Genomic DNA, 26,366 nt, shown 5'->3' with positions numbered 1-26,366 from the left:
TATAAACATCCATTACCTTCAGAGGACCCTTAAGTTAAACTTTATATGAGCATGGTCAAAAAATTCTTGACTTGATGCCCATCCACCCCACTAACAGGTACACTTGCTCAGAGCTACTGTTCTGACAGTTTGCAAAGGGGAGAAGCACCAGCTGCCAGCCCAGCACAGCCCAAGGAGTGGCACGGTGATCTGGTTACAGACACAAACATGCTGAGCATCTTCACTTCCTGCAGCATGAAAGGCACTTGGGACACACAGGGCTACTTTGGGGACTAGTTCAAGGCTTCACAATCTGCTCCAAAAATGTCATAGAGACAGATATCACTGTAGCTTCAAAATCAAACACTTATTTTACTGTGGATATTCCCACCTTGATAGGGACAGTGCACACACAGCAGATGCCAATTATACTTGAAGTATGGAAACCACAGTTTTATTCACTTTTCCCCTGCAAGCATGTTCTCCAGTTACCAGAAGCATAGCAGGCACTAGCAGGAGAGAACCCACATCACTTCACAGGGCAACCTGGATTATTTGTGCCAACCAAATTGCAGAACTGCTTCCCAAATGCCCAGCACAGCCTGCTGTTGGGGTGAGCACGCACGCTCACAGTACTGAACCATGAGCATCATCTGTTGGTGGAGCTGCACAACTGCAGCAAGGATTTTTAAGTCAATGTCCAGGCAGGGAAAGAATCATCTGGTGAAAAGAGCTTTTGAATTATCTATGGATCCATAAGATGCACTAGTTAAGGTGATATTTAATAACCAAGGTGAATTTGCACCCAATTTCCATTTAATAACTGTTTCATCATTGGGCTCTAAGCTATCCATGTTTACTGGTGTTCACACCAGAGCTAAAATACCATCATGTAACAGAGGAAGAGGCAGCACTCATACTTCAGGCTGGTTGTGTGAGGGTTTGTTATTATTGGCTGCATTTTTTGGGTTTTTAATTACTTCATATGCCCTTTCTTATAGATTCAAAGCATTAAGCAATTCCAGTCAGAAAAAAATATTAAAAGCAATTTCAGCAAGACTAGGAAACCTACATGGAAAATAATATCCTCACCCGTTTATTGTTGATTTTACCACTTGGTAACGCGGCTGTTTGGAACTCAGTGTGAATACAATGTAAATTTTGCAGAAAATCACACACCTGTATTTTTTCACATGTATCAAATACATCTGACATTTAAAATTTGTGTGCCTTGACTCGCTCCTCACTTTATAATGTCTCTGTAGGTTTTCCATTGTCACTGATCCCATAAGAGTCCAACTCAGTCTCTCCAGTCAGGTACAAATTCCAGACAAATTCAAAAGGTGTAGATTTCCCAAAGACGGTCTTCTCTGTAGTGCATTGTGCTAGTGCATTCAACCAGTGTGCCAGTGTTCAACCAGACAAGCTTGGGGTTGGTTGGTTGTTGTTTTTTAACTACACAATACAGAAATATAATTTTACATGTAGCTTTGCATGCCTTATGGCTGCTTGCCCTACTATAGGACAGTGCAATAAATACAAATATATGCACACTAAAAAAGATTTAACTGCCATGATCTATGTCTCCTTTATGAGTACAAATTTACCTAGTCAACAATATGACAAATTTAGCAGAGAAAGTGGCAATGGCAGTAATATTCTACTACAAAAACAAGGCTAGAAGCAGTGTTCTCAAGCTACAGAAAACTTGCTACCTCCTAATATATGATGTAGGGCCCAGTTCTGCCAAGTGCAGAGTCATGATCAGTAGATTGCATCAGAACATGCTTTTCCCCCCATTTAACAATGAATACTTCTACAATTTATTTGGTTTTGATAACTGTTTATAAATAGCACACTATAATGACTAGTAAACTATACAGCAACATGACAGTTATAGCCTAATCCTGAATACAAAGTTCAAAGAACATGACTACAAAGGCCAGAGAGCAAATGTCATCAACTAAAAGCATTTCCACTTCAGAATTTATTGAATGGTCTCTTACACAAACACTTTTCCATCATGAAACCAGAGGAACAGGATTTCCTATTCTCTCTCTGCCCCAGTAGTAGATTAGCCACACATCACCCTTATAAATTAGTGATGGATTTCAACAGGTAGCCCCTTGGGGCTATATATTTTATATACTTTATATATATGCACATTTACTTTGAATTCTATGTAAAAGTTGAAAAAATGTTTAAAAGAAAAACTCAGAATATATCACAGCATTTTCAGCGAAAAAAATACAAATTAGTTTTATAACGACTATTCAATTTATCAAACTTTTTTTTTCTGAAGTATTTACCTTTAATTATGTACACATTACAGGAAATAAAACTTTGTCCACAAACATTCTCTAAGATGACAGTTATCAATAAAATGATAGAATAATAGCAGGAAGAATATTAAACAAATGGGGGTGATCAATTTCTGCTTTTAAAAAGTAAAAATTCACCATATAATTAAGTACAAAAACCTGCATTGAATGACAGCTGCTGGTGTAGTAACTTGATCAGGTATGGAGACCAAGAGTATAGTAAAGCCCTATGGTAATAATATTTCTGTAGCATTTCCACTTGGTATGTATATACTAAATGTTGGCAAAGTTTCTGTAGCATTAGCTTATACAAACATAGGAGTCCTCAGTCTGCTGCATAAAAGGGAACAAGTGTGTTTTAATTCTCCTGAAATGCACCTGAAATCCAGAGTGTCACTTACAAACTGCATAATGAAACTTTTCTTCAGAAAAATATCTGTTTGGCATCTCCAGGGCTCTGTTCCATTGGACAATAGGGGCATTTTAATCTGGGGACAAAGACAATGTGTTAGAATTAGGGCAATGTGTGACAACAGAGCATTAAAGGTACTGAGTTTTCCCCCTGTAGCAGGAAACAACTGCACTCTTAAGCCACAAAATTTTACTTGGCTCCATTAGAAGTCAGGTTTAGCTGAGAGAGAACTTACCATGCTTTTCCTTCTAGTTATAGTCTCCCACCCTTCACCCACAAACCCCTGAATTACTAGATTATCATAAAGAGCAACTTCTCTGTAGTTACTATTTCTGGTTCTGGATTTGCTTGTTCCATTTTAGAATCACAGAATGGTTTGGGTTGGAAGGGACCTTAAGGACCATCTCATTCCAACCTCACTGCCATGGGCAGGGACACTTTCCACTAGACCAGGTTGCCTGGAGCCCCATCCAGCCTGATCTTGCAGAAATTTTAAATCAGTTAGCAGCTTTCACTGTGGCTTCCTCAATATCGAGTTCATTTTAGTGTCTGTCTCCCAAAATGCTGTGATTTTCCAACCCACTTAGGTCAGCTCCTGCAGGTTATGACTGAAGGGTCAACCTGGTCTCCCTGTTGAGGTCTCCATTCATACAATCCACCAACTTACAATATTTCTTCTTTTCAAAGAAATTGATTCTTTTCTCAAGTATTGATCCTTTTTGTCCCCCATCTCCTATATTTGGGCATTTTACCTTCTCCCCCCAGCCCTCCAGAGTTAATATTGTCAGAACTGTGCTGCCAGTAAAACTGATCAATGAAAGCACTAGGAATGAGTTATCAGGGACAGGAATGATGTAGTAGCACATTTACTGCTTAAAATGGCTAAAGTCACCCACAAAGGCATCCCTTAAGGCTTTTCTAACAGAGCACAGAATGCAAACATCACTTGACATTTTCATTCATAGCCTCACTTATTTTCACACTGGATTTCCCAGAATGACTTACAGCTCTAAATTAAGCTGACAGCCTCCACAGAAGCTGTATATATTCATTCCAAATAACCACTGTTCTTCCTCAAAAAAAATCTCTATAGATTTCTCTCTCCCATTTCCTGTGCCCCAAAAGCCTGAAGCACCCCACAGATATCTAAGGAGGAGTTTTTCCACAGTTACATTTCCCCTCCTTGCTCAATTACTAAGCCATATTTCCCTCAGAGGTTTAATTTTATTTTTCAAGAGATTTTTCATGCATTACTAACCTTGCTCCCAAGGAAAAACTGTGTGTGTAAAACCTTCCAGATTGAATTTAAGACAACACAATGGTGGTTACAATGTGAAAAATTACTCTGCTCACTGCATTCCTTCATACAAGCTCACTTTCAACATCAGAGGGTTTATTATGCTTTTCTCCAGTGCATCAACCCAGCTTACCCAGCTTTCAAGCCATTCTCCACGATTAACAAGCTTCCACCAACCACCTAATTATGGACTCAGTTTTCCCAAAACACAACATTCTAGACTTAAGATGTGTCCTTGTCTGTATGTTGTTAGAGATAAAAGAATGGTACTTACTTGCTGCCATTAAACATTTTATTCAAAGCATCTCTGGATATAATATGACCACAGACTAATTTCATAGGTGGATTATTATCTGTTGTTTGCTGACGAAGGATGGGACAGGCAAATATTGAATGATACCAGCACTTTTTACCGAGGTCTACTTCAATCTGTGGAAGAAATTAACATAAAAATTTATCTTGGGAAATTACATTTCCAGATAATATCCCTTTAGGTCATGGTCCTTACTTAATAGCTTTCACAATTCAGCTGTGAAAGCAACAAAATCCATTGTGTGGATGCCTGACAATTTGCTGGACATAAATACTTAATTGTGATCTTAAAATGGTTATTTATTGGGGATGGAGAGTAACAACAACACAGCATATTCTGCCAAGGGACAAGTGCAAATTGTGTTGCAGATCTATGCCCTAGCAGGAAAACTGAGCTGGTGACCCATCAAGACTTTCTGGAAATCATTGGCTGGGAAATTAAAAATTTACAGATTTCATTTTAGGGGGAAATTAAAAAAAAAAGAGAAAAACCCTTGTATTGATTATATTCATGTTCTACAGATTCTTAAAAGGCTCTACCAACACCTTTGTGTCACATAAATAAAAAAGTGTATCACAAGCACTTATTTTCAGTACCAACACAAGATATGTGCAGCACAACTCTTGCCATGAGGACAAAATTATTTCATAAAGGGACATATAACAGAGAAGAACAGGTCTGTGACTTTAGTAACTAAGAACTGCAAAAATCACACCCTGTGTACCTAAAGCACCTGGCTCTGACCAGTCCTCTGTTTCAAAGGTTTAACCTTCAACAAAACCTGACAATGTGACCTTTTGATGTCTTAATCTGGTACTTAATCTGTCTTTGCACAATGAAAATAAGGGTTCCCAGCCCCATACTGCCTTAGCAGAACACACCAGAGACCCTTCAGTTTAGAAAATGCCAGGAGACAAACATGTATTATTAACTGATTTGCATCAGACAGCAATCTTTTTCCAAATGCTCCCTAGGAATCCATTCCTGGCTGGACAGCAAGGCAGGAATCTGTCACACTTGGAGGTTACACTCTCAGCATTACAGAAAACACAGCTGGGAGAAAACTCAATACTCATCCTTACTCTATAAATGAATCTCTTCCAGCTGCAATTGAAGAGGCTAACTCAGTTCATGCCCAGTTTGCACTAAATAAGTTTTCTTTCCAAATCAGGAGCAGGTCACTGGAGAGCTGCTCACACTCGGTAAGAGCTATAAAGGGAAACTGGGGTTTCATAACAACTGAACTTCAATTCAACTGATATAAATGAGATGTGCTGGAAGCATAATGCACTGGATCCCAATTCCTGTGTCCCCAGATGCAGCACTAATTCTTTCATCTCCTGTCTGCCTGATAAAGAGCCAGTGCAAAGCAAGCCCTGGACTGAGCTCAAGCCTTGCAAGTGGAAGTGAGTGTTCCTCTGTGGGATCCATTTTCTTTCCAGTTATACAGAAACATCTCTGGGTAAGTGGATGGTGAGAGCATCAGTTTCTTTAAGGTCATTTATCAAAGACCTTTTCAATGCAAAAGCAGACAAGTGAAAGGGGGAGCAACAAACAAAACTGAGAGGTACAAATCTGATGGACAGAAATAATAGAGATAATAACAAGAAACAACCATGACAGGTCATCAAGAAACTGCAACCAAACCCAGACTTTGGAACAGATACAAATCTAAACCCAAGGGTCTCTGAGGAGAGGGGGTCAATAGAACTATATTAACTGTAGGAGGAAAGTGCAGGGGAAGGAGACTGCGGAAGAACAGCTGGACAATGGTTAGGAGGGCCATGCTGTAATTTGGGATCCACAAGCATGTGCTTGCCTGTGAATCTGGAGTTTGTGCTTTCACTGGCAAATGTCAATCATTTCCAGCCAAGGAGAAGAAAGAGATCTTGGCTGTCTGTACTTATGTTTTAGGTGAGTTCTGTGTGGGAGCTGCTGAGGGCAGTGCAGTGTCTGGGGCAGCCTGTGTGGCTGGTTGGGTCAGTGTCTAGCTGTGTGGGGGTGTCTGTGAGCCCCAGGGCCTATGCAGCAAAGAGCCCCAAGCCCCAGAGCTGCTGGAGGTGGTGGCTATGTAAAACATCCCATAACATGCAGCACAAAAGAAACCTGAAAACAGCATTTGCCACTAGAAATCTGCCCCAGGGATAGCTCAGCACCCACTCACCGGGAGTTCGTCCTTCTGGTTCCAAACCCCTGTGCACTGCCTTTGCTCAATAACTGCCTTGATATTGATTAGAGCTGGTAATGCTACACAACCTGCCGAAAAACTGCAGAAAAAGGACACGTTCAGAAAAGGTGCATGTTAGGAAACCAACACTTTTCACATTTCTATTTTAAAGGTTAACTGGGACACAAGGTTTTGGTATTTTTTAATTTACATCTTGTTTTACTTAGAGGGAGTTTAGAAGTACAGACAAGCAAGGGTTTTGGCGAAGATTATCAGATATCCACGTATTTTAGGCTGGGGCCCTCAGGTACTACATTCTAGACAGAAAACAACAGTTAATCCCTCTCCTGAGATTTGTAATTAATTGATTTCTTCTACCACCTACTTTGAGCTGTACAGGAGAAATACATCACATTAGTTTATACAGGAGCTTGCCCTCAGCTGTGGTGGAGTACGTGCAGCCTAAGAGTTCCCATGTAACCCACACATACACACACCCCATAATCCTTTAATTACATGTAATTACCATGTAAAGAAACGTGTCTTTCCACCTTCACCTTAAACCAATAAAAGAAAGGTAGAAAAAGCAGGTAGGTAAGGAAAGGAAGGACACCAGGGCCTGTGACAGAAACAGCAGTATGAAACTACCTGAAGTCTGTGTTCCAACAAACAGTTCAGCCTCCTCTGGGATTTACCCATTATCAGAACTTAACATTCTTAACATTAGTATTTGGAAATACTTCTGTATTCTATGAAAGAATGTGTGACACAGCTTCCACAAATTAACAGGTGATTTGATGGATTAAAGTCTAATGACAATACTGGAAATCATCAGCAACATGATTTGACCTTGCTATCAGCCTGCTCTGTTTGTCTGGCAGATTATTTTACTATTTGTGCAAGTTTTACTGTCTACATAAGCCATGCCTTTCCTCTACCTGAAACCTGTGGATCTCTTGCCTAAGCTAAAATATATATACATACATATATATACATTAATATATACATATATGTATAATTTTATCTCTCACCTCCAACTGGCCATTTTAACCCTTACACTTAATTTCTTAATGCAGCCCTAAGTGTAACTTGTGTTAACCCTGTGAAAAGTCTAACATATAGTATTTGTATAAAAACATCTTTGAAGAGTCCTTTCAGAATATAAAAACTCAAGTAAATAGTAAATTCAAATTCCTGTAGTCCTTCAAGACCCCAAACCACAACCTCCATAACACAGGAGTTCTTCCACTGTCTCCACATAATAACTCAGACCATGAGTTATCCTTTACAGGATTAGATAAATATTGGAGAAGCCAATCAGCATTAAAAAAGTGCCCACTATTCATGTTCTAGGAAGCAAAATATTTTACATCAGGGACTTCAAGCTTATTTAATTCCTAAAGGATCTGCAGCACTCCAAGGTCACACAAGTTTGTAACAGTCTTGTTTATGACAAGACCATTGATACCACCTATACAGTAAACAAATTTCAGCACAATCAATTCCACACCAGGAGCAAAGCAAGTGTCCAACCACTCCAAATATCAGTAACAGGGATTTTCCACTTCACAAAAAATCTCTTGACCATTTGCTCTGAAAACTGCATTGCAGCATCAGTGCATGAACAATGAAAATCTAAAGGACTGCTGGCTATTTGAATGAAACAAGAGGAAGATGAAAGTAAAAACCCAGAGATTTAAGCTCTAAATACCTATAAAACACTCAAACAAACTTGGAAGCTTATTGTAGAAAAACAATTAGTCGGAAGTGCTCCCTTTGCTGTTTCTGTTGTATTTTGTGATTGAGGCACAGAGAGGAAAAGCAGAAGGCTTAACAACGTAAGAGCTCTAAACTAAGTACAGAAGTCTAACAATAGTGAATGGAAATAGTAAAAAGAAAAAATAAAGCCAAAACAAACAAAAAAAAGAGGAAGCAGTGAAGCTTCTGCTAAGTACCAAATCCAGCCCAGAAAGATACATATTATTTATTTTTTACTTAACATCTGAAATGAAAATGAGAACATCGGGGAGTATACTGGGGGAATTGACATGCAAAGGCTAAATAGCAGCTAATCTGTTTTATCTTCAAAGAAGCTAGAAGGAGATTAAGTTGGGTTTTCTTCATATTTCCAACAGCCTCCAACAGATTTCCATTTTGTCAGATTAGCTACTGAGCTTAAAAGTGCCTCTTTCTTCTTTGCAAAAGAGGCCCAGGAGACAATTTGGAAATTTTAGCAGCTGAAACACAACATAACTGTTAAGTATTCTTCTAAGAAGAAGACCAGTAATGTGTGGATTAAAAACCAAAATTATCAAATGCTGATAGAATTACGGCCACATTTTCAGCGTTATTTTTCAGTTTAACAGCAGGGACAGTTGTCACACATTTGTTGTGGGAATAACTGGCTGATTGCCATCCTCATCTTTCACAGTTATGTCTAAACTATGGAATATAAATTCCATCCAGGAATGCTTCCTCTTGAGCTTTGTAGTGGTACAGGGTAAAGCCTAGCACACAGGAACCTCTGGTTTTTAATCTTTGCAGATCTTGTATTTAATGCAAGCTAGATGAGACTACTCAGAAGTCATTTCTTTTGTCCTCAAAAAGAAACAGGAACCAAACCACAAAGTACCTGGTCTCAAAAGCAAGAGAAAAGTAGCATACCTAACACTGAGAGGAGATTCAACTGAGAGGCCCAGGAGAGCACATGCATCCCTTGTGAAGATGTCACAGATGTCAGCCCACTGGTTTGCATCCAACAGGTGAACGTACGGGGAGTTCTCGATGCCCTGCCGCAGGTACACCAGGCTGCCCATCAGAACCTGGATATCTGGGAGGGACCAGGAACAGCAGAGTTTGTACAACAAACAGAAGGTTCTGTCTCCAGCTGTAGCTTTCACATGGAAAACATCCTCACCTCCACAAAAAACAATTAGAACCATGACAGCCAGAAGAGCTCCACTCCTGATACTTTTTTGGCTAGGGAGTTGCCAGGGTGTGCAGCCTGGGAATTTGCTTCTAGCAGGTTTACTTTTTTGTGAGCTTTCTGACACACACAATACCCTAAAAAATAGGCTTTGTTGGATTCAGCTTGAGATGGCTCATTTAACTCACATGTTCTCCATTTTTCAAAAGTTTAATTTCTCTTTGTATTACCCCACGCAGCAGAAAATAGCAGATGACTATTCCAAGAACATTCCTCTGCATTTTTAGCACTTTACTCTGGCAGCAGGCCTATTCTAGATGTAATCTCCATTTTATTTAAAGAGTCAAAAACCTTAAATTTAAGCAAATGTGCAAACATTCAGATATTATTTTTCAGCCCCTCTTAAAAAAGAAAAAAAAAAGGTAATTCTAATTGTAAGGATTTGGGTTATACATGATAAATCCAAAAAGAAGAAGCCTTTAACAAACTGAAAATAATGGAGTAAAACATACTTGGAACATGATTTATGTTTTACTACAAGGTACCATATCCCAGTGCTTTAAATCCCCTTACAGTGACCAAAAATTTACCTTTCTGATGATTTAGAGCAAACGGCTGGAAGTTTTTCGCATACTGAAGTGCTTCTCTTTGATTTGCTGTTCCACCCATCAATAAACTAATGAAATATAACCTGTGCAGTTTAAATTCCAACGAACTGTTCTGTGCCATGAGCATCTCTCTGTTGGATACCGCCCACCTGGAAGAAGCGAGGAGGTACAATGGGATGTGACACCAGAGTAATTAAGTGTCAGCCCACACCACATGAAATCATTGCAATTATCTATTATCTACCATCTATTTCAAGGAAAGTGTGACTGTTCCCTGAACTTCTGAGAGCCTCTACAGAGCACAGAAAATGGCAAGGCCCTTTACAAGTAATGGAGCTACACAGGGTGCACAAAATGTGGACAATGTTAATTCTGGTGTTGCTGTGGAGGTTAAGCATTGCAAAATCCAACATTCACTGGCTGAAAGACAAGACTAAATTAGGCACAATGTAAGGCAGAAATAGCTCAAGTCTATTGTATTTCAATTAATAGCACTCTGAATCTTAACAATTACTGACAGCTCTTCAGCTGCATGTCAAGAAGTTTGACCAAGAACATTTTCCAGTGTCCACATTCACCAAACACGTTGTTCAAGCCACTATATTTGTGTGTGTGCATCTGTTACCCTGGAGAGGGGAACTGCATCTCTGGGACCTCAAAAACAGACATTATCAAGATCTCACAGTGGGGGAAGGGAGATCAGTTTAAATATCATACTTCACCCTGTTTAAACTTTGCTTTCTGTGTTATTTTCAACTTGGACAATAAAAATATTTCTCATTTTCTGTGTCTCATTCACCATGACAACACTAATGTTTGGCTCCTAAATAACACAAAAAAATTCTTTAACATACATTGAGTAAAATGAACTGAAATTTGCAAAGCATTTTATACAAGTTTTTCTTTATCATTTAGAATTTATCAATCCCTTTCTTGGTTTTTTTGGAAGGTTTTTTTGGTGCCTTTTTTTTTTAATTCCATTTAGTCAGGCCTAAATCAATCCAATCGTTCTCTTAAGAACCTCAAGTTTCAATGTTCTCCAGTACATCTGTTTCTCATTAGTGTTAATTAGTTCTACTATTTTCACTGTGGGGGCCCTATTAAGCAAAAAGCTTTTCACTTTTTAGCAAGGAAGTGAGGAAGTCTGTGCTCCTTAAAAAAAACCCAGAGTATGTGAGGCTTCTTTTCAATCAATACTAAAATGAGAAAATTAAGCATTCTTACTGTATTGGGAAGGCTTTCAAAGCAAGTCAGCCTTCTGCATTAGGATGCAGCATTAATGAGCAAGTATCCACTTTCAATTTGTTGTGGTGGAAGTATCAGGAGTCTGACTTCACTGGCAAGGCTTTGTAAAGACACAGTAACCTTTCAGTAGGAAACAGTGAAAAATGGAGCCTTTGAACTAAGAACAAGCCCTACTGTCCCAAATTTCAGGCAGTTTCAGATCTTCCTGAATCTCCACCAGGAAGGAGTGAAGAGCACACTCACTATCCATGGGTGGTGAGTGGGTTTTAGGGTGGTTTCCTAAGTTGGGGTGGGGGCCGGGAGTTTTAATTGTATTTTTATCATCAGTGTGTACAGTTTAAACAGGATATTATGACAATGAAGTTCAAGCCCAGCTACAAAAACATGAGCCTGAAGTTAACAACCACAGACTAAGAAGCAGATGAAGAACAAAAATGTATTATAAATAAACATTACAACTAGTTGTCCCCCTAAACTAGGACACTAGTCAATCAATGAGATATTAATCCCTGTAGTATCTAAACAGCCTCCATCCTCTCCCTGCCAATATTTGCACCCACATGACAGAGTACTTCATCTTGCTGGGGTCAAGTATATTTTTCCAAATTAGCTTTTAGGCAGGCTTTCCATTCTTAGGTCTTTGAGTGGCAGCACAGATTTGTATCAAAAGAAAGCAACCACAGAGGCAAGGCCTGAGGTGCTCTGTCTGGGACATGCTGTTCCTATTTCCAACAGAAAAACAAAAAACCAGCAAGGGAGGTTTAAAGCACTCAACCCACATATTCTCTACAGCTGCCCAAAATTATTAGTAATCACATCACCTGTCTTTGTACCTCTTCTCAAAATGACAGTCAGTGCTTTCACTTCTGAGACTCAAACCCATCTGAATTTTTTTTGAAGTTTACACTATACTTTGCAAACCATGGGTACACAGGACTCTATTCAGCTCCCACATGGATTTAGATGTTAAAATGAATTTAACAAAGCCTACTAAAGATTAAATTACGTTTAAATCATTCCCCCAGTGACCCAGCAAATACCAGGACCTGTGCAACTTACTGTTTACAGGCAGAAGAGAACAGAGTATCTCTTTTCCAAAGTACACCCAAATTGAACCTCCAAGTCCTTTCCACCAGGACCTCACACGGAGGCCCAACTTAGGCTCTGAAGGGCCAGAATACACCCTGAAAAATAACTAGATTTTCCTTCCCATCACCAAACTAGTGATGAAATTTCCAGTGAGAAAAGTCACTGGAAATTACTGGGATCTTGCAGGCATACAGAGATTACACAGCTCAGAGTGCAAGGCCAGACTACGCCGCTACAAAAGTCAACTTTCATACCCCACAAGGGAAAACAAAAAAGTTAGGGTCAGTCAAATTCTATTTAAATCTGAAAGGTTGTATTTTTAAGTGTTGAAATTTGTATTAGAAAGAAAACCTGGACAACAAATACAGTTAGGGCTTTTTGTTTTTTTGAGACACAAGTACTAATTTCCATCACCTCAGCAGGACTTTGAAAGTCTTTTTGGAAAGTCATTAATCTGACAACTCCCTTCCCACTGCAGCGACCAGGAGCCACCTGTGTTTGTTTTGTTTCCAACACTGAGTGAAGTTGAGCACAAGCAGAGAGTGCTGGCAGAGCTAGAAAGACTGGCTGCCTTTTAATCCCAGCTTTTCACAATTTTGCATGGATAAAACCTGCTATACTCCACTTCCTGGTTCAGGAGACTGTAATTAATCATCCTTGTGTGACACTTTACTTCAACACCACTCAGCAGCCTGACTCTGCAATGGGGCTGCTTGATGCTGAAGCTTTATTCACCGATGCCAATTTTAGCCCAAGGAGCACAATGCTACTTTCTCTCTGTCATATGGAGGCCATTCACACAGCAGTGTTTCTATCCCTCCTCCTGAACACTTGTGTCTGCCAGGAAATAAAAGAGAAATACCTTCACAAGCATCAGCAGATCTGTGGGACAACTGGGCAGTTAATGCATTGGTTACCTCCTCAACCAGAGAATTCAAACCATGACATTTTGTCACATGTTGATCACCCTCCCCAAGAGCCACAGTTTTTACATCAGCAGCACCACTACAAATAAGACCCCTCTGTGCCCAGCAGCAGCCAAGAGAGGCAGACAGCTTTTGCACTGTCTAGTTTAAACAGAATAAACATTATACACAGAAATAAGACAGGGAGGGGGGAGACCAACACACAAACTGTGCTGACAATACACCCTATTGTCTGCCCATTCAGCTGGAAAATAAGAATTCCTTTGAGGGACGACCATGCCTTCTCCTTTGTTTGAAAAATATTTAACACATTGCAGAAACTACATGATACAACTCAGTAGCAATGAATAAGGCCTAAAGCACTGCAAACTGCAGCTGAAATGAATTTAGAGATTTCAAGGGAACAGTCATAATGCAAGTTACAGTTCCTCAGGGATTATCCTTCACAACAGTTCTGTTATTATTTGAACTACAAGATGTATGTGGTGTAGCTGACAGTAAATCTTGTTTCAGTTGTAATATCAATGTTGCTTCCCTTCAATTAGCCAATTCAATAGCAATAAACCACCCTAGCTTTCCACCTATGTACCTAGACTCAAAGACCAACTATTTAGGTCAAACTTTGCATGACCCAGAGGCATTACCCAGGATTTAGTCGATGAACACCAGGGTTTGAATATCAGAGTGCCCCTGCACTTAGTTCAGCTGCCAGTAAGTGCTCAACTGACACACCCATGTTGTTTCATGTAAAAGGGAAAATACAACATTGTTAATATGAAAATGTATTGAACTGAAAAATGCAAATAATTCTATCTCAAGTATATGATTTATGCTCTGGAATGAAAGACAAATTTTGAATTTGTTTTGGTTTCACTGTGGATTTTATTTTTAGAAGGCCCCTTCAAAGTTCACTAGGTTGTTTTGTTTGGTTGGTTGGTTTCTGTGTTTTGATTTTTTTTCATACTTTCGAGACCAACATAAGCTTAGAAAAGTTTAAAAGAAAACAGGATGAGGGGGTTTCTTATTATTCTGTCAATGAGAATCTCATTAACAAGTGCCACCGTCAGCCCCAGGCTCTTCCCACCCTCTGATCCCTTGTCTGGAAAGGGAGGGTGACTGGAGGACAAGTGAGAACTTTGATCCCAAGTCAAGTTCTGCTCACCCCAAAGACTTCACGGTACCCAACACCTTTATTAAGTCCTGGTATTCTTCACAATGGAACCTCTTAAAATTGGGTTCACTAATGATCCAGCAGAAGGTCACCATCATTGGCTAACAACTTTTCCTCCAAGTGATGTTTCTTCCTTAAAGCAGTACCAAAGTGATTAAGTGAATCCTTAATCTAAGAAAGAGACCCTTAGTTAATCACTTCCCATGGGGAGTGACACAGAGGGGATGGAAAAGGAAAGATCCATTCAGTAACTAACCCTCTCAAAGGACAAGCAGGGACACATCAGAATATACTAAAGAGAGTATTAAAAGGGAAAAACTATGGAACTGTTAAAAGCATTTTTTAAAAAAAGTGAGGAAAAGAAATAAGTAGACTCACTCTAGTGCAGGTCTCAAAACTCTAACTTTTAATGCTTCCAATATTCGATTTAATTCCACAAATGGTTCTTTTTGACTTTGATCTATTGATAGACCAGATTCCTGAAAAGAAAAAAAACAAGGCACTTTTTAGTTAAAGTATGGAAAACAATGGGTTATCTGACAGTTTAAATATTCAGCTTAAACTGAGTTGAAATGAGGAAGCTAAGACAAAGCTTTATTTTCCTCAGTGGATAACCCTTAACCTTCAACACCCACACTTGTGGTTACCTGACAAAGCTCCTCGGCTACATCCAGCATTCCCTGCCGGAAGAAGTGCTCCACCATCACCTCATTGAGGATCCTCTGGCTGTCAGCCTGCCAGCACCCATCTATCCCCACGCTGCTGATGTCCGAGTCAAAATTCTGAAACACACAAATTAACAGTTAATAGGCTGGAACAAATTACACCACATCATTTTTCTTTAATTATGCAGGACACCTGTGTCTCCACCCTGATGCTTTCTGCCTGTTACTCAGTTGGCCCTCAATTATCTCCAAAGTGAAATAAATAAGTCAGCTTCCTTCGTTACCTCCTGTGTAGGAAGGAGAAACCTTTTAGCTTGCTCGTTTCAAGTCTGAATATTATTCACTACAAGGAATCACACCAACAAATTACAAGTCTAGCAAGAAAGTTATAAATCTAGTTAACTAATAAAGGAGTTTCGAGCCCATGATGCATTTCTGACGGAAGTATCAGTAGAAATGGCATACATGAAAAGGGAAAATGTTTAGAGAACAGAAAACAAAATCACCTACACTAGAATCAAGACAGAGTCATCAATGCATCTCAGAGTCATCAATAAACTCTGCTGTTTGTACAACACACCAAATTACAAGTTTAACTCAAGGAATTTTTACATATCTGGCAGGGTGAAGAATGCTGAAGAAGCAAAGAAGTCACTTCTTCCCACACCCAAACAATGAAATTCAGATCTCTGATGACCCCAACATCCCAACAACAGGATGAGCTTTGAAGGTCCAAGAGATCTTTTTAGATCTACCCCAGATGATCCCAGTGCCACGTATTTTTAGGCCAGTGGCCTGTGGACATATTCCAGGAATAACTAAAGATATTGTCACACTGACTCCTCGGTAACACTTGGCAATGCTTGGCACTTTGCCTCTTGGCAGCAGGAGAGTAACATTTATTCTAATCCAATATATAAATCAGGATTTTTAACTTCTAACGTGTTTTATGATCAGCGCAAGCAGGTCAATTTTAATAAAAATCCTCACCCACTGCTCAAAACAAGCCTCTTGCATAATAAAGAGTCTAGAAGTCAGTGCATTGCTTGATGCCTGATCTGATGACTACAGCTCTCTCCCAAGAAGGAGCGTCAGAAATCAGAAGTTCAGTGAAAATAGCAGTGCTTCAGCTGTGGCTCTGTGAGGATCCTGCACAACATGGGAATACCAGCCTCACACAAATGCAGGCTTCTGTCCCAGCAGGCAGGGCAAATAACACCCAGCTGGTACTAGCTATCTCCCCATGCACAGCTCAGCTTCACACTGCACCTTCCTGTTACTCACCACTTACTAATTTCCTTCATCAGCACCTCCATATCCCCTTTGACGCTGCTCTGTGTCATCATGAAAAAGGGGCAGCCCTTTCATCCCTGCACACACAGCTCCAAAGCCACAGCTTCCTTCAGGGCTCTCAGCAAACTTTCAATAAAACATTAACCTTAGTCTACCAAAATGACTTTTCCATTTGTCTGAGATGGTGAAGCAAGGTGAGCATTTAAATTATTGCCATTGATTCATGTCTCACATTTAATAACATTTTCACTTGAGTGTCTTAACCTGTAAGCTCCTTGTCATGCTGCTCACCTCTAAGCTGTACCTTGAAAAACTTAAGCATCTCGAAGACTAAATAATTATTTTGTTCTTATTTGTGCCAACCATTTGACTCCTTAAAGGTTCACCACCATCACTGACTCAGGTCTCAGTGTACAAGCATCACCAGTAGGTAACACAAATCCATTAACAAAGCACTAAAGGATTTGAGACAGGATTCACAATGCACAAGCTTGTTTTTGTCACCTAGCTTCCAGAGTGGAGATTGTCATTAATCTAAAAATAACCGACTGTAAGTTATTTTTCATGCAATTCCAAGTCCTAGCAATGATACAACCCCCAAAGCAGAAACTGATCCTTCTGGACAGTTACCAACCAGTAAAGCTGCACCTATGCCTCAAACATTATCACATCATTCTCACTGCTTGGGGGCAGAGATGGTGGAACTCATTACCTTAGTGCTCTCACAAAATGCTCATTTTCTTCTGGAACAGCAAACCTACCGGCCTTGTGAATCTTTACAAAACCCCATTAGATCTTTTAAAGTCACATAAAAGTTATCAAGTTCCATCATTCAACCTCAGGACCTCAGTCATTCTTTGACCTACCCAGTCTCGACCAGGTTCTTATTCCAATAATTTTTAACAATTCCGAGGTTTGTATTCTGTGTGGGATTCTACAGCTCTGCCTCCTCTGGGTCCCGAGGAGCTTCAGGAACTGACTGCACAGATTACAGTGAGTGACTGTCACATGTCAGAAAAAATTATCACTTGCCTTTGGCTTATGTATTTCACAACTGTCATGCACGCAGGATCTGCTAGTGACTATAACCCTCGGTTTTGTTTCACAAATGCTAACAGTATGCTAACTGACAGCACGTGGGGTTTAATAAGATTTCAAAAGTTAAAAGAATTTCTGTAAGTTAAAAACATCAGAAAGCTTAAAACCTGAACAACACAAAATAATCTATTTGTTAGCTAGTATTCGTGAGGAACATATCTTTTAAAAAGCTTAATTAACAAGCCTAGAGCCAAAATGTACAGTATTATGTGCTAAAAACACCAATGATACAATATACAGCACATTAACAATAATTACTAGAATGTGGTGACTCCAAGATGCTCAGAAACACAAGATGGACTTTTTAACGAATTCACAACAACAGGAGAAGAAAAATTATGATTAAGGACAGTTTTATTCCTCAGTTACCCAGTTGAGACTACTTTGTGCATTCCTTCCTTCTGAATTCTTACCCAAAATACAAATAAAACATTTATCTTCTCTGTTCAATCAGTTTACAAATAATATAAAGCTTAACTTGAAAAGAGTCTGTATTTATGTGGCCCCATTCTTCACAGCAACACAATTAAGTGATGTTCAGTAAAGGTTTTTAGTATGTTCATATAGAAGTTCTTACATGAAACAAACACCAACTTAGGCAAAAGTTTGCTTTCCCAAAACAAAGACTGGATTAAAATGTTGGCCTTATAACAGATATAAAATTCAGGGGGGTAATGGAAGGAACTACCCTTTACTCTATCTGCTTTCCTGAATGAAGGCATTTAACCACTCAGACAGATTGCTCCTAGACTGAAAACATTCACCAGCCCATCAAACATGCTTTGAGATAAATTAAAATCATTCCATTGATTCACAGGAACTCTGATGAACGAGCTACCTGATAACAACTTGCTGAACAGCAGCAATATGATGAGTTCTGGAAGCAGAGAAATTGCCAGTACAAAACAGAAAAAACTGGATGCAAACATTTCCTTTCAATGGAGAAAATGCTCTTTGGAAGAAAGGGTAGCCTTTTGTGGATCAGAAGCATGCAATCCACGTAGGACTGCCATGAAAAAAGATTTAGCTTCTAAGATAAACGTTACAAGCAACACACAAAGCTCTGGCATTTCATACTTCAATGTGTTTGACGCCGAATTTTTGCTCTAAGAGTTTCTGTTCTCAGAGTGAACTGCAGGCAGACAAGTCTAGGGCACATTCAAGTTCACAAGTATCTTAAAAACTGACCATACTAAACTTTTTATGTAGGTATAACCCTATATAGCCCCAATACAGGAAAAAAAAAGAAATTTAACCTGAAATTGCCACTGGCAGAAAATACAGCAGGTTCTTTCACAATCCAAGCTTGCTAAATAGGAAGTCTATTGATTCTACATGCAACAGCAGCTACCATTTGGCTGTGTCACATGAAATGGGTACCAGTATTAGCATGTTTCCCAATCTCAAACCAGGCCATTTATCTGTGCCTGAGCACACAGAGTTAGTAAGACCATAAGCAGTATTTTGGAGATGTTAATCTGTCTGTAATATAAGTGAGGACTTACATGTGACAGAAACAAAACTCCAGTCTCATGTATCAAGGCAAGGGCTGTGCTTCCTTAAATTCTAATGACTCTTATTTTGGAAGCAGCAGTATTTTGACCAGAATGCATTGACAATCAATGCACTACATCAATTACACTTAATTACTTCTATTGGTTTAAGATAAGTATATTATTGTGAAGGGATAGGAGAGGGCAATTCCAGTGTGGGACTCTGGTGCCAACAGAGACTTTGCTGGCAGGTTCCAAGTGTATTTTCCAGCAGCACAGGGAAATTTCATTAAGTACATATGGAAGATTTGCTTCAAATGTTACAGTTCGGGAAATGCTGAATTTCACCTGGATTTAAACATTACACATAGTCATCTGACAAAAAGGCACAGACTTTGGGGTATATTTTAAAGTAGGCCTCTTAAGATACTACAGTTGGTGAAAATTAATCAAAAAAAAATCCACCAAGGACATATTTAAGGAGACAATCCTAATTTGTGCTCTGAACATCATAGAATGACATCCTTTGTTACAAGCAGAACTGGGGACTTGTGCAGTTCCCACTGCTTTTAATTTTTTAATGCAAACACCACAGACAATAAGTGGGATTGAAAATACAGAGGAACAAGCACACTGCACACAGCCAGTTGAGCTCATTTTAGAAGACCTCACTGAAAAAGCCCTTCTGACACTCAACAGGAACAGAGCAGATTAATGGGATTCTTTCTACTATTTTTACCAAGCAGCATATTTGAAATTTAAAAAATGCTTTTATTTACATCAATTACTTTTTAATTTAAAACACTACATAAACTTAAAACAGCAGGACAGAACACTGGAAAAATTATTCCCATGACAACTGAAACAGCAATTTGGAGATTAGACTCAAGCCTAAGCTTCATTATGCTCACAAGCATTTTCTTTGGCTTACAAGAAATACCATCACCTATTTCCACTGAACACTTACACCCTTCTCCATACAACCTAGGGCTGTTCTACCTCAGAGGATTTAAATAAAAAAAGTATGGCTAAACCTGGAAGTGTGTTTGCACAAAGTCAACTTGCTAATGCAGAATTGGAAAGTTTAAAAACTTAGGACAAGATTACACAGATTTATTTCAGGCTTCAAGCTGGTAATAAGGATGGAATTTTACTCTAGTTAATTGGTTTAGATACAGCAGCAAGGATTTGAGACAGATGCATCCTTAAGCTTTGGATAAAGTGACGTGTGGATTAAAGCTATTAGTACAAAGTTTGAACTCTCCACAATGGTCAGTCAGACATAAACAAAAAATATAAGTTTCGTGGACATTCAGTCTAATAAAGCAGCATTATGTACTTTGTTTCTTCATCACATTATTGTTACATTATGCTTTAGCAGATTATCATTACTGCCAAAGTTTAAATGGAATTCCCAAAGAATAAATCAGTGCTGTGTACTGAACAAATGTTTAGACCCTGTCGGAGTCACATTTTCCATAACAGCAAACATCAGACTCCCTGCACACAGAACTACTTTTATATAAGAGAACAGAGAGGGAGAAAAGCATGGCCTGAAAGTATACATGTAGCACCATTTCAGTATCATTTCAAAGAACTGTTAATATTTACCTACAATAATAGGTACAAAAATATTATAATACCTACATATATATACCTATATATACCTATATATACCTATATACCTACAATAATAGGTACAAAAATATCCCAGTTACTGCTGAACCTGGAATTCAGATGTCTCATATGTAAAGCACCAAAGACAAGCTGCCCTATCTTATCATTGAGACACAGAGCCTGTGAAATGATCAATCTCCTCTATTACTCATTAAGAGCACCGCTATAAAATTAACTTCCCAAAACCAGTAACATCCCTGTAAGAGGTACAAAATATCTTTCTTTAAAAATTCTCTGGTCTTACAGAATCATCAAATGTTTTAGGTTGGATCTTAAAGACACTTTGCTCCAACCCTCAGCCTCGGGCAGGGTCTTCCCATTGGACCAGATTACTCGAAGTCACCTTGAACACTTCCAGGGATGGGGCAGCCACTTACACTGCAAAATGGCATGTCAGAGTTACCTGCTACTGGCAACTAAAAATATATATATATACAGATATAAAAACCAACAGTATTTCTTACTGACACAGATGCTGAAGAAAAGATTTAGCTAAATTGGTTAACACACAAAACATTTCTACATCCTGTAGTATCTACAGGGGTATGGTCTGTAAGAAATTAGGAGATCTGAGCTGTCCCAGAAGGAATAGGCTGTCTGCAGTAAGTTCTGACAGCAAGTACCTTGCTGCCCATTGGCTTGCCTTTGCTTCTGCAGCTGAGAGAATACTTAATTCAGATTAACTGTAGCAAAAAGCTAAATTTTGGGAAGCAGAGAACACATCAGATGTGTATTATAATGTGATAATGCAGACAAAGCACAAAATTAATACCTTATCAATGGCTTTTCCAACTCGGGATACACTGCTGTGAATGTCTTTGTGATCCGAGGCCAGTTTTTGGACTGTGTCTTTTATTCTTTTACAACACTGCGTCATAACAAGTGAAATCGTCCCAGACAAGTCCCCATCTTGATCTAGATAAAAGAGAGGAAAATTACCAACTTTGTTACAAACAAATGGTAGTATTAAATCTCTTAATATGCAACAACATAAGCAGACAAAAAGTGGTATTAAAGAAATGCAATCTAGAAAGTATTTGCAAAGCAAGATCAGCTGAACTGAAGGCAGATGTACAGGAATCCATCTCTATGAAAACCCCCATGGAATTAGGAATCCAGTCGGGTGCACAATAACATTGAACAAGTTCAACAGTTTAAAAATTTAATGTATAGGTCTCATGTGTCTCAGTCACAGCAGATGAACAAACATGTCACAGTAACACTCAGTTCACAAATCTCTAAGGACATAATAGAAAGATACTGAAGCTACTACAGGATCAGTTTTCTTTTAGATAGTCCCTAAAGGTACATGAGAACATGTTTAACTTCAGCAGGGTGCAAGCAAAATGTGGACTAATGATGGCCCAGTTAATTCTAGCCCCACAAGCCACCCACTGCTACTGGACTCAGTGTTTGAGCTGTGGGAAAATTCTGCTTCCTGACTTGTGGCAGTAGTTCTGAACAGTCTCCAATTCCCCTCAATGGACAAGAAAAGTCCATGGAAGATCTGGGGACCTTGTTATGAAATTTATTCTCTAGAAACAGTGACATTTCTTAGCTGATGTCCAACAAGTTCACTGCTGTATGACCCACTCTGTCAAGAAGATAAACAGGAAAGGCTTACAGGCCCCTGACCACATCACAGCACTTCATAGCTTATACCATTTGTGCCTTGATTCAAACATCACTCAGAAGCTTGAGTCAGGAAAAAAAAAAACCAAAACATTTTTTGGTGCTTTACTCCAGTCCTTTCTTCCTGCTTTTGATTTAAAAACACAAAAAAATCTCCCTTCCAGTCTTACCTCTGAAGGTCTCTCTCAAAGTTCATTTTAGATGAAGAATTTTTCCTTTAGGGACACAGACTTAGCAACCTTCCACTGTATGGGAAGACTAATTTAAGTGGGAAAGCAGCTCAGAAATGTCTCCCTAATATTCCAGACCCAAAGACTTCAGATAAAAAAACAAAAACACCAAAATACCTCTTTAGAGGTATTTAAATAAATCTTTAGAAGAAAGATTTTATGGAAAACGCGTTCGCTTTTTAAGTCTGTTCCTTTTTGATTTCATATTTTAACACATCTTTGCTTTAGCACTGAGTTAAGAGCCCAGTTTCAGGAGAGAGCAAAGGGTATCCAGAGAAAAACTGCAATCATAGGGAGTGGATAATACTTTCACAGCCACTTTTTCTATGCACCTTCCCTCTTGCACCCTCTGAACGCTGCTGCTGACACTGTCACACACTGAGCCACCTCCCCTCTGACCAGCAAACAGCTCCTGTCCAGCCCCACAAGCCCCAGCTGGGGAAGTTTCAACATCATTCTTTCCAGCAAACATGTGTTTTAAGAACAAAAATAAGCTTTACTATGCTTTTTTCTCCCTTCAGTCCCATGAAGCCAAGGATCATCTCCTGGGCAAAAGGCTGATGGGGCTCTGTGTTTTTTTCTAGAAGATGACTGAGGAGTAATTGTGTAAAAGTGAGGAGTCACTTCAGTGATTCTATACATCCCAAATTAAAACAAAAAATTCCACTTAACTATCTGAAAATGGTCATCTCCCCAAATTATTTCAAGAATAATCATTATTTCTTAGTTGCTATTTAATTTTTTATGACAAACACTTAAAATAATATGAAGCATCTTTAAATGTTTCATAAATTTTGCCATGGCAAAATGACTGGCCAGAGATTATGCAACAAGCAAAATGGAAATACTCATTCCCCAACAAACACAAAGGCTAAAGTGCACTTTCTGAAAGCCATTAAGCTAAAATCCAAACAATTCACATGGGTGCCTGTTTTTACCCCAAGCAAAGCAGTGAATTATTGGCCCCTGACACTGTAGCAGAAACCCAACTGCAGAAAAGCAATGAAAATGTCTACAGAGGAAAAGCCATCTGAGCTGTAGAAGGTTTCCCCTCTGCACCCCTCTCTTTCAGCTCCAATCAAACTGTGAGCTACTTGCACTAAATCAGCAGGAGAAAGTCTGCAGCCATTCCTCCTGGTAATTCAGGGTTCACAGGACAGAGACAGCTTGTCATGTGTGTGCACAGACACAATTAAAAAAAAGAAATTAAATATATTGGCCCACAAACACTGAGCACACAGTCCAATGCCAAGTTTAGTCAGCCAGACACACTTATACCATCCAAGAATATGCAATCCTTGGCTACTCCAGAAAGACAGATTTATTAAGGGAACAGAGAAGAAAAACAAACTTTGTCTTCCCAATCACAGGCCTGAGCATAGGGTTGGTCTGCCCTTAGGCTTTAACATGAAATCAGCTCAAGACATTTTAATACACTGTGTGAGGGGGGAAGCAGAAAACCAGTTTAGAGGTTAAAGCAGTTTCTAACAGCTTCTTTTTCTCCACCCACTTCCTTTTTTATCCACTGCTATTTAAGGTCTTTTCATACATCTCTGCCCTCAGATCTTGTCCTAACCTCTTCTTCAGCAGTGAGGGCTTTCATTTCTCTTTCTTTTTTCCTTTGAAATTACATCCAGGAGCCTGTTTCTGCAGTTCATAGCCCTGAATTAGATTTCCACATTAAGACATCTGGCTGCTTTCAATTCCATCAATTTTCAAAAAACCTCAAGACAGTGTATAAAAGCTGAAAATACCTGATCTTTTTAGAAAGTTACAAATAACATGTTAAAGAAAAAAGAAAATAGTATGAATTCTGGCCCCTATGAATCCAACTCATTCTCAAATGCCAAAATTGAAGAGTCCCCAGATGTCTGAGGGTGCACAAACAATGTATTGGCTTCATTCTAGACCACTTACTAAAAGAAAGCTCAATTTGGGATGTGCTCTCTGGGACAGCATCCTTTGGTAAGTGCTGAAATTATGTCGAAGGCCTTCACTGTACAGTGCAAAAAACTGCTAATCCAAGCTTGGATGGAAAACCCAATGAGGATCCTGAAGGAATCATTACAAAGAGAGTAAAAGCTCTGGAGCTGCAACAGGAATGTCACAGTCAAACCTTCACAGCCCAACAAAGACCAACACCAGTAAGAGGGTCACACACACAGCTCTCCAGGCAAGGTCAGCACCTCAGTTTGTGAAGACATAGATTTTTAACGACTGTCCTCAACGCCCGGACTATTTCATACAGCACAAATAACAGTCACTGAAACACAGTTCAAAACAATGCCAGAAAGACCAAGCCTTATTTCATCCCAAATAAATGCCTCACAATTGGAATTCCATGTTTGCACTCTATAGAAACTTCTGGGTACACACAGAGCAGCTCCAGCATACTCATGCTTGTGTTCCTGGAATTATCCATACTCCTGAGTGAGCTTTGCACCACAGGACCACGGCAAAGATGTTTCTGTCCAACTAAACAAAAACAACGGAGCAGCAGCACAGCTGCTCTTAAATTCGGTCTTAGAAGCCTGCAAGTTCCTATTTTTAATCCCTGAGCCACCACTCGCTTCCTGCATGGCCTTGGGTAAATCACTTCAGCTGCCTCTCCACTCCCTCCCACTTCAATAAACACGGCACTACCTCCATCTCCGGGATTTCGCAAGGTTTAATCGCCCCGTGTTTACAGCCCTCACAAGTGCCCAGCATCAGCTGTGACACAGAGACAAGGTTTGTTTACCTCCTGCTAAGCGCGGCTTTACCCTGAACACCGCCAAACCCAGCCACAGCAAAGGAACACAACTCAGGGACGCAGGAAAAGAGAGACAAAAAAAGAAAAGAAATGGGGGCGGGGAGTGGAGGGGGAAAAGCAAACAGGTCAGCTCTGCCGTATTTCCTCTCTATTTCCCCTGGGGTGACCAACCCCTCTGTAACCCAGCACAAAGGGTTATGAACACACTGGCCAGGGTCACGCCAGACCTGCTGACCAGGAACAAACGAACCTCTCCAGCAGCACACACGAGGCAGGAGAGGCCCGGGAGGGCCGGGACTGGTCACAGAATCATGGAATAGGCTGACTTGGAAGGGACCCACCAGAACCATCGAGTCCGGCTCCTGCCCCTGCACAGGACAACCCCAACAATCCCACCATGGGCCTGAGAGCATTGTCCCAACACCTCTTGAACTCTGTCAGTCTTAATACTGTGACCACTTCCCTGGGGAGCCTGTCCCAGTGCCCATCCACTCTCTGGGTGAAAAACCTTTTTCTGATATCCAACGTAAACCTCCCCTGCTCCCACCTTTTAAATGTTCCCTTCAGCAACGCCCCCAGAGCTCCGAGGGGCGAGGGGGAAGACCCCCGGCCCAACCCCAACATAGAACCCTCGGGGTGGGGAGGGGGGTCTCTGGAGCAAGGGCTCTCCTTAGGGGGAGGTTCCCAGCCCACAAAACCCGAAGTTTTGAGGGGTGTCAAGCCCACAACGCCCCAAATTTTGGGCTCTCCCTCCCTGGAGGGAGGAGCGGGGCCGCGTCCCCTGGGCAGAGGGGGGCGCGGGGGTGGTCTCCACGTACTCTCTGTCTGCAGGATCTCCCTGCGCAGCCCTCCCGCGTACTGGATCAGCTCCTCCAGGCTGCGCTCGCAGAGCTGCCCGTATCCCGAGAACTTCTGCAGCACCTTCTCCAGCTCCCGCTCCACCGTCACGCACTGGTCCATCGCGCCCGGGCCGCGCTCCTCCTCCTCCTCGTCCTGCTCCTCCTGCTGCCCCGCGGCCGGGCCCCCCGCGCCGCCCGGGCCCCCCGCCAGCCCCGGCCCTCGGGCGGCCCCG

General features: G+C 40.3%; 1 protein-coding gene across 1 annotated transcript; it reads right to left on the bottom strand.

Moving 5' to 3' along the window:
• Positions 1–1,052: 1,052 nt before the first annotated feature.
• RMND5A (required for meiotic nuclear division 5 homolog A) lies at positions 1,053–26,366 on the bottom strand. Its single transcript, XM_015623930.1, has 9 exons — positions 26,113–26,366; positions 21,453–21,595; positions 15,102–15,236; positions 14,833–14,933; positions 10,006–10,172; positions 9,154–9,319; positions 6,487–6,589; positions 4,284–4,438; positions 1,053–2,788 (listed from the first exon to the last, which is right to left on the bottom strand). The coding sequence occupies exons 1-9, from the start codon at positions 26,252–26,254 to the stop codon at positions 2,725–2,727; spliced, it is 1,176 nt and encodes a 391-aa protein (XP_015479416.1). The 5' UTR covers positions 26,255–26,366; the 3' UTR covers positions 1,053–2,724.

The sequence above is a fragment of the Parus major genome, chromosome 4 (genome assembly GCF_001522545.3).
Source record: "Parus major isolate Abel chromosome 4, Parus_major1.1, whole genome shotgun sequence".
Taxonomy (NCBI): Eukaryota; Metazoa; Chordata; class Aves; order Passeriformes; family Paridae; genus Parus; species Parus major.
Note: the sequence above shows the minus strand (reverse complement) of the source record. Positions and strands in the feature narration are given on the sequence as shown.